The sequence below is a fragment of the Notolepis coatsorum genome (genome assembly GCF_963971535.1).
Source record: "Notolepis coatsorum genome assembly, chromosome: 5".
NCBI classification, from domain to species: domain Eukaryota; kingdom Metazoa; phylum Chordata; class Actinopteri; order Aulopiformes; family Paralepididae; genus Notolepis; species Notolepis coatsorum.
This window is the reverse complement of record NC_140169.1, coordinates 166879586-166894739: the sequence shown is the minus strand read 5'-3', so window position 1 is coordinate 166894739 and position 15154 is coordinate 166879586. Positions and strand designations below refer to the sequence as shown.

Genomic DNA, 15154 nt, shown 5'->3' with positions numbered 1-15154 from the left:
ACTACCCCTGTGAGAATTGTTTGGAACAGTAGCCAAGAATTCCGGGGGGTGAGTTTAAACGACCTCTTGTACAAGGGACCAGACGTCCTCAATCTGATCAGAGGAGTCCTTCTGAGATTCAGGACTGGGATGTTCGCCACCCTAGGTGACGTGAGAAAAATTTACAACTCTGTGTGGCTAAAAGACGAAGAAGTCCAACTCCATCGATTCCTCTGGAGAGACAACCCAGAGGACGAAATCGAAGTCTTCGTCGTTGTCAGAGTCAACATCGGAGATAAACCTGCTGGCTGCATCGCTCAGGTCGCCATGAGGGAAACGGCTAATCTGCCCCAGTTTGCAGGCATGGTAGAAGAGCGCCGGGTTCTGGTAGAAGACAGCTACGTAGATGACATCCTGACGTCCCACGATGACTTAAAAGAACTGGAGAAGATCACAGAAGGAGTCGAAAAGATCTTGAAAGCTGGAGGCTTCTCCCTTAAACCGTGGGTCTTGTCAGCCCAAAGTGGGAGGTCTGGAACTGCGGACAGCTCCAGTAACTCAAAGACAACTATGTCTGCACCCAAGACTCTGGTGTTACCCAACCAGATGCGGGATGAAGAAAGCAAAGCACTGGGAGTTGGCTACGAACCAGAGACTGACAAGCTTTGCATAATGACGTCCATCAATTTCTCGAGAAAACGAGGCAAGATGAGGACTGGACTCGATCTGCGCCAAGAGGAAGTGAGAAGTAACACTCCAAACCCCTTGACCCGTCGAGTACTGCTAAGCCAGGTCGCTGGATTCTACGACCCCATTGGTCTTGCCACACCCGTGAAGCAAAAAGGAGTAATGCTTGTGAGAAGCTCCTACCAAGAGGCAGGCATAGGGAATCAGACCAAAGACACTTGGGATGACCCACTCTCGCCCAAACTCCGGGAGGCTTCCATAACACTCTTCGAGGAGTATGTGAGACTTGGCCAAGTCAGGTTTGAGAGAAGCCTCACACCTCAAGGAGCCATAGGCTGCCCATTGGGCGTAACATTTTCTGATGGGACCGCGGCTTCCTACGGGGCCGTGCTCTACCTCCGTTGGGAGACGCAAGATGGGGTCGTCGTGAAGTTGGTTGAATCAAAGGCCAAACTTACTCCTCTCGACCAGAAAGGGGACGTAATTAAAGCAGAATTATGCGGCGCTGTCTTTGCGGTCCGTCTAAAGAGATACTTTGAGAAGCACTGCCGCATCAAGGTCGCACGCTGGGTCCACTTCGTGGATAGCCAAACAATTCTGGGAGCGATCCAGAAGGACAGTTATGGCTACCAGACCTTCTTTGCCAACCGCATTGGAGAGATCCAAATGGCTGGACCAGTAGAAGACTGGAGGTGGGTTGATGGAAACCTCAACGTATCGGACATCCTCACAAGGGGAGCAACTCCTGAGGAGCTTGATAATGAGTCAGAGTGGCAACGAGGCCCAGAGTTCCTGAGATGGCCTGAAGCTGAGTGGCCCGTCAAGATGCCCAGTGAAATTGTGACCAGCGTCGCTGATGACGTCAAAAGACTACAGAGAAAGGCGTTCTCAGCTGTAGTCACCAGGGCTCAGTCACAAAAGCTCTCAGGCCCCAGCAATACTGATGTTGGTACAGACTTGAGAGACTCTGTGCTGCAACCACAGCTGAAAGACCAAGGTCCACCTCCAGCAGCAGAAAAGCCAAAGAGAAAATCCTGGGGTGTTGCTCTCGTAAGCCTTGTCGAGCCCAAACGTTTCAGTAGCTTGACAAAGCTAGGTGGAACTGTTGCCTGGGTCCGACGAGCTGCGGAATCCTGGCTGAGCGCTAAATACCAAGCCTCAGATTCAGCAAAGTGGGAGGCAAGGGGACCAGAGCTCTCTGCAAGAGAGAGAATGGTGGCCTTCCAAGACTTGGCCCTTGCAGCCCAAGACGGCGTAAACTTTCAGGACACAACCCTGAACCGCCTTGTTGTGACCAGAGATGACAACACAGGACTCTTGCTTTGCGGCGGTAGAGTCCAATCGTGGAGTGAAGACGGAACAGCTGTACCGTTAATCCCTTACAAATCATGGCTGGGGACCTTGCTGGCTAGAGAAGCTCATGAGGCCAATCATGAAGGCATTGCAGCCACACTGCTGCGCACAAGAAGAAAGTCTTGGGTAGTACAAGGTCGGAGAACTGTCAAAAGGGTGGTCAACGAGTGCGTCCCTTGCAAGAAGCAGAGAGCCAAGCTATGCCGGCAAGTGATGGGAAACCTCCCTCCGGAGCGTACCAGCAGGGCAAACCCATTTGAGAATACCACACTGGACCTTTTCGGCCCCTTTGAGGTGAGGGACGCCGTCAAGAAAAGAACCAGGAAGAAGGTATGGGGAGTCGTGTATTGCTGCATGGCTTCCAGGGCCGTCCACGCTGACCTTGTTGACGACCAGTCTTCGGAGAGCTTTCTTCAGGCCTACTCCCGATTCACTGCTCTAAGGGGGCATCCCAGGAGGTTATGGTCGGACAGAGGCTCAAACTTTGTAGGCGCCAAGCCTGCCTTGAGAGAGTTGCACAGGCACCTAGCATGTGTGCAGAAGGCATCGGTCGAGAACGCAGCCGCCAAGAATGGCACTGAGTGGCAGTGGGACTTCCATCCTGCGGATTCGCCCCACAGGAACGGAGCAGCAGAGGCAGCTGTTAAGCTCATAAAAATAGCTCTCAACAGCCTCGACGGAACCACCGGTTGCTACACCTGGGGGGAGTTCCAGACCCTCCTCTACTCGGCAGCCAACTTAACCAACGAACGACCCATCGACGCCAAGGCACAGGAACAAGAGGACACAGTCGAGTACCTAACTCCTAACTCCCTTATCCTCGGGCGCACCGGACAAGGAGGAGACATGCAAGGGATTGATGTGGAAACTCATCCGTGGCGCAGGCTGAGGGCTGTCCAGGCTGGGGTGGACAAGTTTTGGTCGAAATGGAGCGAACTGGCAGGTCCAAACCTGTTCATCCGGCATAAGTGGCACCGAGCAGAGAGGAGTGTCAAGGTTGGAGATGTGGTCTGGATCGCAGACCAGAATGCCTTAAGAGGACAGTTCCGGCTCGGCCGGATTGTCTTCACGTATCCAGACAAGAAGGGGGTAGTCCGTGACGCGGACGTCACAACCTGCATAGGGTTTCCTGCCCCCCATGTATCCAGGCCCCGGGGAAAGGACTTTACCCTGCCCACAACCATCGTCCTTCGCAGGGATGTGCGGAGGCTGGTGGTCCTGATTCCGGTTGAAGACCAGCAGAAGAAGTCCTCACCATCGGGTACCCAAAAGACTTTGTGACCCTTTTGTTTAGTTAGCGGGTAACCCTGTGAGGCAACTGAGTGGTTCAAGGGCAAACCTACACTCAGTAGGAGGAAAGGTGGTGGGGCCCACCTCCTTAGTTAGTTTGTGTTCATGATGCGGGTTGTGTTCACAATGTCCCACTTACCTTTGAAGGACACTTTAGTTAAAAGCACTTTAATGTAGATACTTACAACAGTTTGATTTAAGGCTGAGATGCCCATTAACACTCTAGTGACTTGTATTTATAGTGGCCTGTATTTTAGTGGCCTCCTTGGATTGTATCAGTCGGCCAAGTGGGAGGTGTCAAGACTTTTGGTTTATTTAATATAAGGATCAGATGTGTAAAGGGGTCTAAATAAGTTAACAGGTGTTTGTGATTGGGACTGAGCATGCGCAGTTCGCGCAGCTGCCTTTCAAATGGTGGCGGGCTGTCACTTCTCACTATAGCACTGACAGGATCACATCGCCCATTGGTAAGTGGACTTTATTAAGGGATTGCAATGTTAACTTGGCTGTGTCACATATGTACAATGTAATGTATCACGTTGGCTGCTGGCTGCTAATGCAGCCTGCGGATAATATTTGCATAGTGCACGGTGTTAGTGATGCTGGCTGAATGAATGAACGTTGTGTCTGAATGTTTGCCGCTAGCTTGTGGCTAGGCTAACGCTCCTCGCCGATGGTGCAGGGCTGAGCTGGTGTCTTGGTGGCTTTCCCGGTTTGTCACGGTGAGATTCATGTGGGGAACTTTGGTGTGTGTGCGTGTGCTTTGATGAATGAGAACTGCTATCTTGTCCGTTGTGTGTGTGGGTCGCGCTGTGTCTGAGGAGCTCAGTGGCTCACGTTATGGAGGAGGAAGTAAACATTGCCATGCATTCTGGGAAATGGAGTCATTCTAGTTCTCCCTCCTTTCGCCCACAATTAAAGGGGACATGACATGCTGGTTTGATAAAGTGTAATGTATATTTATAAATAATATAAATATAATTATATATATAATATAATATATAAAATGAATAGTGTATGTATATTTGATAGTGGTATTGATATATTGATATGTATATTGATATTAATATTAATTAATTGATTGATTGATTGGTATTGATATTAATATATATTGTATATTAATTATGATTAATGTGTATGCACTGCATTTGTTCTGTTTCACAGGTTTTTGACCTATGGTAAGCCTGTGGTCAACTGTGGGAATTATAAAGGTTGTATTGTGGAGAAAACATCTCAACTAGTTTGTTTAAATAAACAAACTCTAATGACTAACCATTGAGTCATCCATTGTGTGGTGCCTGTCAGCCCTTTCGGAGGGATTCAAATAGAACATTCTTGAAAGATCCGAACAGTGATTTCTAGTAATTCCAGAGAAAGACGCGATAATAGCCCTTTAGTCGAATACACAAAACACGTTGTCATTTTTCGGCTGATTATCGAATCTTCCTGAAATCAACGCTAGATCATAATTATTGTCCTTCTTCGTGCACGCATGCAATGTTGTTTAGACCGGCACGCCGCTCCCCCCCCCCCCCCTCCCACCCAACAGAAAACAGCCACACATACACACACAGATACAGCGTCGATTGGGTAAAAATACATATCAGATCAACGATCAAATTTATATATAATGTTCTTACCTTGTATCTGATGTCCTGCAAAAAGATTAATTCAATTCCTGATCGCCATTCCAAATATTGATCGCGTTTATTGATCCAACGTTATATATCCAAAACACATAATCCACGCTGCTCAGAGTGTCCCCAGTCAATGTCTTATAGTGATACTGCATGCCCGAGAAGGAAAACCTGGACCGGACTTTTTTTTTATGCACAGCCCCAGCCAGAGGGATTCCAATGATGTGCAATACCATCTGGGAGACGATAGGCGGCGGTATTTGCCCTTTTGCGAGCTCAGACCCATTCCCAACGATAACATCAGTTTGGATGGATGAAAATGAATGGATATCGCTAATAAAAGAAATAACGATTAAAACCCGACTATACTCTGGTCTGGCGCTCAAGCGATGGCGAGTTAACCCGACTATCATCGGGTCTGGCATCCAATGAGTTAAGCAATGACCCCCAACAATGCCCCTTCCTCAAGCAATGGCCTTTCCTTAAACAATGACCCCAACAATGCCCCCTCCCCAAGCAATGCCCCCTCAAGCAATGCCCCTTCCTCAAGTAATGGCCCCTTCTTAAGCAATGCCCCCTCCTCAAGTAATGCCCCCTCAAGCAATGCCCCTTCCTCAAGTATTGGCCCCTTCTTAAGCAGTGCCCCCTCCCCAAGCAATGCCCCCTCAAACAATGCCCCTTCCTCAAGTAATGCCCCCTCAAGCAATGCCCCTTCCTCAAGTAATGGCCCCTCCTTAAGCAACACCCCTTCCTCAAGCTATGCCCCATCCTCATGCAATGCCCCCTCCTCAAGCAATGACCCCCAACAACGCACCTTCCTCAAGCAATGCCCCCTCCCCAAGCAATGCCCTCTCAAGCAATGCCTCCTCCTCAAGCAATGCCCCCTCCTCAAGCTATGCCTCCTCCTTAAGCAATTCCCCCCTGTTTCTATGGAAGCTGCTGAATTCTTCTTCTTCTTCTTCTTCTTCTTCTTCTTCTTCTTCTTCTTCTTCTTCTTCTTCTTCTTCTTCTTCTTCTTCTTCTTCTTCTTCTTCTTCTTCTTCTTCTTCTTCTTCTTCTTCTTCTTCTTCTTCTTCTTCTTCTTCTTCTTCTTCTTCTTCTTCTTCTTCTTCTTCTTCTTCTTCTTCTTCTTCTTCTTCTTCTTCTTCTTCTTCTTCTTCTTCTTCTTCTTCTTCTGTTTTGCAAACATCTTAAGTTACCATCTCATCTCTTTGTCCTCCGTTCCTGCTCCTCTTACCATTATTCTCGCCCCTTCATTCCCCTGTCCATCATCTTTCCTTTCCTCTCCTCTCCCCGCCTCTCCCTCTCGCTCTCCTGTGGGCTTGGGGACGGAAGTGATCCCTCACTCCAGCAAGAGTAAATATACTGTCCGCCCCTGGGGGCCACAGGGCCTCTGTTTGCTTTCAAAGCCCCCCTAAGTATGTGAGTGCTGCTTCCTTGACCCTCTCCACCCCCTCCCCTCCCCTCCATCACCACCACCAATGATATTCCACTCCCTGGACCCTGGCCAGTGTCAGTGCATGGGAAAATACCACAGCTCTGGAGAAGGGATGGAGGGCCCACCAATCAAGAGTCAGCATTTCAAATGGCTGGCCCTCCCATCTCAACTTAAAGCCACTCCCTCTCTCTTATTGGCCCCCAAAACATGAACAGCACCCCCCCCCACACACACACACACACACACACACGCATACGCATACACACTAGGGGTGGGAATCACCAGAGGCCTCACGATACGATACTATCACGATACTTGAGTCACGATACGATAGTATTGCAATACTAAATCTATTGCGATATGCTGAGTATTGCGATATTAATATTGCGATATATTGCGATTTATTACCTTTTTTAAACTGCAAAGTAAAACTGTCAACATGTTTTATCTAATAAAATAAAGTTTTCAGTCTGTTCATCTCACTTCAATCATTTTTATTGCAGAACATGGTATTTTGTCAACAGATGTCAACACTTTTTTTACAGTCATATTCCAACTTAACTGAATGCACACGTGTGCGTGCAGACTACTGTACTATTACAGGTATTGAAATGAACAATGCAACTTCCTTATACAAAAAAAAAAACGTTATTTAATTTTTTTTATAAATAAATATCGATACTTGCCGTCCCTGTATCGATACAGTATCGCCGCGCAAAGTATCACGATACTACTACGTATCAATCTTTTCCCCCACCACTACTGCCCGCCCATCTCAACTTAAAGCCACTCCCTCCCTCTTATTGGCCCCCAAAACATGAACAGCACCCCCCCCCCCCCCACACACACACACGCATACACACGGGTCACTTTCCCAGCCAATTCCATCGTTCGTTCTGGAATCTCTGTACAGGATCAAGTCGGGGAAATGAGTGTAAAGTGGATTCTTTTGTAATGTTTTCATAATTTTTCATAGATGATATTGTGAGGCATTGTGTTAGACACACACATCCATTCGCCGTATTCACCTCGCTGCCATCTTTGTTTTCTTTTTTTTATCTACTTTTTCTCCTATTTTTCTGTATTCTTCTCCCATCACAATTTTAGTCGTTATGCCAATTCCCCCCTCCCCTTCCTGGTCGTTGCGCGCATTTGCCCCCTACTTGCCGGTCTATGGAGCCCTGAAGTCTTATCAGATGCTTCCTCTGATACATAGGAGACAGCCAGCAGCCTCTTTTCACCTGACAGCGTGGACTCTCATTGGTGAAGTGTAACACGTGGGAGGATCACACTACCTTCACCATTTCCCTCCCTCGCTGTGCAGGCGCCCTGACCGACCTGTAGGAGTCTCTGTTTACAACGACCAGGATACCTGCCATCTTTGTTTTCATAGATCTCTATGAAACGATCTGAGTCAGAGCTATAATTTCAATAGTGTATTCTGCCTGTTCTTTTGACTATGTTGGCATGTTCATGTTTTTAACATTGAAGTGAACTGGCACTTCTTCCACATCCGTACCTCACATTGCATCAAACTCTGTCAATATGGCCGGCGAGGTGAATAAGGCAAATGGCCAACAATAACAACATCATACCACTGACGATAAGCGGTCTGGCTGACTGGATTCCATTGGATAAAGGCAGACGGCAACCAGGATGTGATCGGGAGAGCGATTACTCTTCCCCTCTAAGCACTTGATTTGGATGCTTAGATGATTAGTTAGCTAGTCTAAGTAAGTACAGTGCGGCGAAGGTCAATACCCTTATCTCTTAAACCACTCAGGTCTGTATAAGCAGGTCTTGGGTGATATGGGGCGATTACACACCGGGGATCTTGCTTATCAAGTGGAAGTTGAAAAAAAAAACATGACCCTTTCGACCTGCCCTGTTGTCTATTACAGTGCATCGAATGGACCAACATCGAGTATTTCAACAACGCCATCATCTGTGACCTCATCGAGAACGTAAGTGCCTATCTGTGTTTCCTTTTCTTTTTTTTCCATTATTCTTGAAAAGCAAACAAATTGATTGAGCGGAATCCACGGTTCATTTGAGTCTCGCATAATGACAATGGCAGACGACCATCAGGTTTATTTGTGTAGCCCAAAAATCACATTACTTGTCTCAATGGGCTTCACAGGCCTATGACGGTACAACACCCCTGGCTTAAGCAGATAAGGGGAAAAACTCTCACAGAAACAAAAACCTAATGGGGGAAAAAATGGAAGAAACCAATTCAATGAGGATGGCCAGACGAGGTGCAATAGGTTTTGAAATGGGGCAACCATTTCAGGGCAGGAGGCAGAGCAGGACACCTGCTTTACAGGCCAGATTCACTCAGCAGAGACGGCCAGGGCAGGACACCGCTTTCACCTCCAGGAGCAGTCCTGCCACCTGTACATGTTCACAGACAGATAGACCCCCACAGCCACACATAGACCATACAGGCACACGCACTTCAAGAGTATGTACCTAAAATCTTTGCAAGGCTATCATTGTGTGTAGGATAAGGTAACGAGATGTTGATGGGAATGACACATAGAGAAACACGGTAGCGAGCAAAAAGAGCATCGATCAGGACATCAATCCAAGACATCCATGCAGGTGCCCATGATGGTGAAGGGCACAGGGCAGGACAGAGCACTAGCTCAACCGCCTAGAATGACTTGTAACCAAACACGAAACAAAACCCACCACCGGACACAAAAGACGACAAGCACGTCGCCCACTAACAGAAACACGTCCACTCACAGAAGAGATCAGAACAGACATCAGCATCAGCTCTTCCCTACACAAAATAATACATGAACTAAACTAGCTAAACTTTCTAAGAGGCTGAGTTCATCCCAGACCAGGCATGGCTAGGGTTGGCCATAAGAAAGAGAAGAGATGGGTCTTAAACTTTAAAGAACATTTTCCTAAAGTGTCATGTCGGCTCTAAAAGTAAGGAAAAGGTAAATCATTGAATTGCGTTGCCTGAGACCGTAGAAAGAAATGTTGATTGACAGTCATGTTTCCATACCTCCTATTAAACATTTTAGAATCATAAAAGACTTGAGAGCTCATAACTCGAGACTCGCAAAAGGAAAATGTCTGCATTCGTAAGAATTACAACACTGGAACACTTTTTCCATTTTTAAACTGAATCAAACTGTAACCAGAGAGGCCTATTGGGATGTTAAATCCTAATGTGAAAAACTGTGATTTGCCTTACCTTTTTAATATTTTCTATGCTCTCTTTATATGGACCGTAACCAATGATGTTTTATATGTCTGCACTTTATGCCTGTATTCTTTACTGCTGTGAAGCACTTTGAACTGCAATTTCTGTATGAAAAGTGCTATACAAATAAAGTAATTATTATTATTATAAAAGAATAAGGAAGTTCCAGGCACTCTTCATGTATATAAAAAAGCTTTAATAAATCGCTTAGTTCATTATAGAACCATTAAAAAACACCAACATGTTTCGGCCTCTCTATCGGCCTTCTTCAGGGCATACAAAAATAAAACAATCTTTTGGTATGCCCTGAAGAAGGCCGATAGAGAGGCCGAAACATGTTGGTGTTTTTTAATGGTTCTATAATGAACTAAGCGATTTATTAAAGCTTTTTTATATACATGAAGAGTGCCTGGAACTTCCTTATTTTTTTCAACTGGCTCCCCTTTATCCAAGAGCACCTTCAAAGAAACACTGGATTCACACCACAAAGACGCTGCAGCCCTCCTTCCTATTAAAGTTTATTATTATTATAACTTGGTAACTAATTTCCCCTCCTGTGTTCAGAACCAGAACGGGATCCTGGCCATGCTGGACGAGGAATGCCTGCGGCCCGGCACCGTCACGGACGACACCTTCCTGGACAAGCTGAACACGGTGTGCGCCGAGCACCAGCATTTTGAGAGTCGCCTCAGCAAGAACTCCAAGTTCCTCACCGACCACAGCCTGCCTCACAGCTGCTTCCGCATCCAGCACTACGCCGGCAAGGTAGGCCGCCGCCAGGACACTCACGTGGGGCCCGCTGGTTAACACTAGCACAGCCGACAAGGGGTCACATGACCCCTAGGCATTTTCAATAAATGTATCCTCGTCACTCGGTCGAGCTCCAGCTCTGTCACTCAATGACTTTTCCTAAAAGTACCCGTTTTATCTGGCACGGTTTCTGAAATTTCAAAATGACTTCAGGAAAATGGAATTAGAACGTTATTTCTGCTGAGCGGGCCACCTCCCTCCCTCCTTGACCCTCCCTCCCTTTCACTCTCTCCCTCCCTTTCTCTCTCTCCCTTTCTCTCCCCCCTCCCTTTCTCTCTCTCCCTTTCTCTCCCCCCTCCCTTTCTCTCCCTCCCTCTCTCCCTCCCTCACTCTCTCCTTCTCCCTCCCTCTCTCTCTCTCCCTCTCTCTTTCTCCCTCTCTTTCCCTCTGTCTATACCTCCTTCTCACTTCCTCTCCCTCCCTTCCTCTCTCCCTCCCTCCCTCTCTCCCTCTCTCTCTCCCTTTCTCCTTCTCCCTCCCTCCCTCCCTCATTGACCCTCCCTCCCTTCTCTCCCTCCCATCTCCATTCTAAAGGCTGTCGGGTCATTTGACCCGTTCCCGGCGGGAATTAGTGTCATTTTCTCCATGCACAATGACTTTGATTTGTGGGGGAACACTGCACCTTTACACCCCGCCTATTGTCTGTTATTGTACACGCTGAGGGCTGATGGGGCGGGGGGGGGGGGTTCTTCCTGACCGTGAAACAATGTGCTTAGAGGGGTGATTGTAGCAAAAGGGGCGGGTGGGGGTTAAGGACAGAACCAGGGGCAGAGTGGAGACGTTTGTATCGAAACACCCCGTGTTGACATTCTGAACCAGGGCCCTCGACCTGGCATACCGTACAGCAAAGGGAACCGCTCCCGCCTACCTCCGGTCAATGGTCTCTAACTACACACGCTCAAGACCCCTACAACCAACAACCATCAAATGCACACAGCACACACACCCACACGCACACACTCACTTAAACCACACAAACACACTTTATATTTATTGATAAAGGATTTGCACTACAACTCGTACACCCACTGTAAATTGTACCTAAATTGCACCTCATCCCATTTCTGCCTTGCACTATATAGTATTGTATTAGTACACTGCACAGTATTGTATATTATATGGTAACTCAGTTACGTCTATTCTGCATCGAACATTGTACATATGTCTATACTGAACACTGTGACCTCATTTTTTTTACTTCTAATTTACATGCTATACTATGTTATTTTATTTCATACTTATCTTGTCTTGCACAGTCTCTGGAGCAAAACAGTAAGAAGCATTTTGTATAAAAGTATTCTGTACTTCTGTATGACAACTATTAAAGAAACTTGAAACTCTGCATCTTCTGGCCGTCTCAGACCCACTCCTATCCGAGCTCCGGGAGGGTCATCAAGGAGAAGTCGCCTATTCTCAGTCCTTGCCCCACAATGGTGGAATGAACTACAGTACCCACCCCAGTTAGGACAGCCGAAACCCGTCCAATCTTTCGCCGTCGACTAAAGATGCACTTCTTCAACCATTACCTTAAATACAATATTTTTAAAAATTTTATAATAAATAATAAAATAAATAAATACAAATAAATTCTAACCCTAACTAACCTTACTGCCATGCACATGTCCTAATAAACTAACCTACACTGTAGCACTCAACACTTTGATGAACGTTGTTACTCAGATAGAGTTGTGCCTTCCTGATAACTTGTCGTACAGAACTTGTAAGTCGCTTTGGATAAAAGCGTCAGCTAAATGACTAAATGTAATGTAAATGATGAACCATGTGTTGTTGTGTTTGAGCTCCAGCAAATCCATTAACTGGGGCTTTCAATTCAGTCACATTGACACACCCAGACATTATTTATTATTTCTCTTCTCCTAATACCAAGCCAGCCGGCATATCGTCGCTGTTGGATGAAAACAATTTATATTTTATCATTAATATTATCATTTTAATAAATAATTTTTTTTTACTGGGAATGAAACAATGAAACAATCATGTGAGCCTGTTTCATGACCCTGGGACCTATGAAACACATTGAAAACTCAATGTATGACTTTAAAAATACATGGATGTCAATCTGAAAATGAGGCTGTTTTTCTGAATTCCTGAAAAGTTTTTGGGAGATGAGTGGTTTTCATCCGACAGCGATGTTCATATTGAATACGAAGCCTGTGTCTCTATCCCTGTAAAGATAACACAGAATATGACCATGAAGACTTATTTATTCATCGATTGACTTATCTATTGATTTATTTGTCTCTTGGCGTCCAGGTGCTGTACCGCGTGGAGGGCTTCGTAGACAAGAACAACGATCTGCTGTACAGAGACCTGTGCCAGGCCATGTACAAGGCCAACCACAGCCTCATCAAGCAGCTGTTCCCAGAGGGAAACCCCGCCAAGGTCAACCTGAAGAGGCCCCCCACCGCCGGCTTCCAGTTCAAGGCCTCGGTGGGCACGCTAATGAGGAACCTACAGACCAAGAACCCCAACTATATCAGGTACAACCCAGCCGCCTGGGTGGTAGTGGTAGTTGTAGTTTTAGTTGTAGTATATTAAGGACTACTAGCACAATGACCTTCGATGCTACTGAAATTATCTGTGAATTCGATTGTAACGTTAAGACTGGAAGGTGCCATAATGATTACTGTGGTTAAAACTAAAGCATAAGATTCGGTTTTTCAATCTTTCTTTTACGGAAGGTAATGTTGATGTAAAATTGCCCAAAAATAACTGTTGACTGTTACCGTTGACGGTTACCGTCGCTAGTGTGATAGTAAAGGGTTAACCTTCTGTAGTGTGGCAGTGAAAGGGTTAACCTGCTGTCGTGTGGCAGTGAAAGGGTTAACCTTCTGTGTATTGTCACAGTGAAAGGGTTAACCGTTTGGTAGTGCAGCAGTGAAAGGGTTATAGAATACAGTAGTTGGCCAAAATGCTAACTATTGAGAAATGTGTTCCAGTACTTTGTATTGGTATGGTATTGGTATGGTATTGGTATGGTATTGGTATGGTATTGGTATGGTATTTGTATGGTATTAGTATGGTATTGGTTTGGTATTAGTATGATATTGGTTTGGTATTTGTATGGTATTGGTATTGGTATGGTATTAGTATTGGTATTGGTATGTTATGGTATTGGTATGGTATTAGTATGGTTTTGGTATGGTATTGGTTTGGTATGGTATTGGTTTGGTATTGGTATGGTATTGGTATGGTATTAGTATGGTATGGTATTAGTATGGTATTGGTTTGGTATTGGTATGGTATTAGTATGGTATTAGTATGGTATTGGTATGGTATTGGTATGGTATGGTATTGGTATGGTATTGGTATGGTATTGGTATGGTATTGGTATGGTATTGGTATGGTATTGGTATGGTATTAGTATGGTATTAGTATGGTATTAGTATGGTATTGGTATGGTATTAGTATGGTATGGTATTAGTATGGTATTGGTATGGTATTAGTATGGTATTGGTATTAGTATGGTATGGTATTAGTATGGTATTAGTATGGTATTGGTATGGTATTAGTATGGCATGGTATTAGTATGGTATTAGTATGGTATTGGTTTGGTATTGGTATTGGTATGGTATTAGTATGGTATTAGTATGGTATTGGTTTGGTATTGGTATGGTATTGGTATGGTATTGGTATGGTATTGGTATGGTTTTGGTATGGTATTGGTATGGTATTGGTATGGTATTAGTATGGTATTAGTATGGTATTAGTATGGTATTAGTATGGTATTGGTATGGTATTAGTATGGTATGGTATTAGTATGGTATTGGTATGGTATTAGTATGGTATGGTATTAGTATGGTATTGGTATGGTATTAGTATGGCATGGTATTGGTATGGTATTGGTATGGTTTGGTATGGTATTGGTATGGTATTAGTATGGTATTGGTATGGTATTAGTATGGTATTAGTATGGTATTGGTATGGTATTAGTATGGTATGGTATTAGTATGGTATTGGTATGGTATTAGTATGGTATGGTATTAGTATGGTATTGGTATGGTATTAGTATGGTATTGGTATTAGTATGGTATGTGTTACAAAGGATCAGATTAAACCGAATATATATATTTATTGATTGATATATATTGCATAATATTTGTATATCGTTTGATATCCCTTGTATATTCCTTGTACATATACACGGAATATCCCTTTAGCCTAGTACAGACCATAATATTTCATTCTCCTATTGGACAGCGGTCCACAGGCGCCAAGGCCATGCCTCCAAAGTCAGGTTCAAAGTCACCGCCGGGGACATGCCTGGACATGAATGGTATTGCGCAAGGATATGAGACAGGAATAAAGCTGGTACTAGTTTATTCATCTAAGCGTATAAATACGGCGCAGGTGAATACAGAAGTATGTTACCCAATAAGTTGAAGCCTCACCCACGATACGACGTGCGGTGAAGTATGGCCTGTTTGGCCCCAAATAGAGCATTGAGACCGCGTGCGAATTAATAACTGAAGTGTCAGAGTTTGGCGCTATACCGTCGAGTGCGACATATTCTATTAAGTCAGTAATAGTCTAATTGTGTATAGTGTATCGTGCGGCTAAAGTTCTACAGTGACCAGCATCACCAACGTTTTCCTCGTATCAGCTAGAGTGCTTATCCAGGCTGGGCTGCTTTCATGGCGCTTTCACCCGAGGAGCCCTAGACGAGGACCGTGTGGACATGTACACTGGATTATCTACCCGACGACTGCATAGCCC

General features: G+C 45.3%; 1 protein-coding gene across 3 annotated transcripts in view; it reads left to right on the top strand.

Moving 5' to 3' along the window:
* Nucleotides 1-15154, top strand: part of myo1b (myosin IB) — a gene marked incomplete at its 3' end in the record, with an annotated part of 204053 nt that overhangs the window by 161390 nt on the left and 27509 nt on the right. For all 3 annotated transcript variants that reach the window (XM_084315392.1, XM_084315391.1, XM_084315390.1), the window contains exons 15-17: nt 8286-8348; nt 10172-10372; nt 12692-12918. In XM_084315392.1, coding sequence (XP_084171518.1) covers nt 8286-8348; nt 10172-10372; nt 12692-12918 — 491 coding nt within the window. The remainder of the gene's footprint in view (nt 1-8285; nt 8349-10171; nt 10373-12691; nt 12919-15154) is intronic.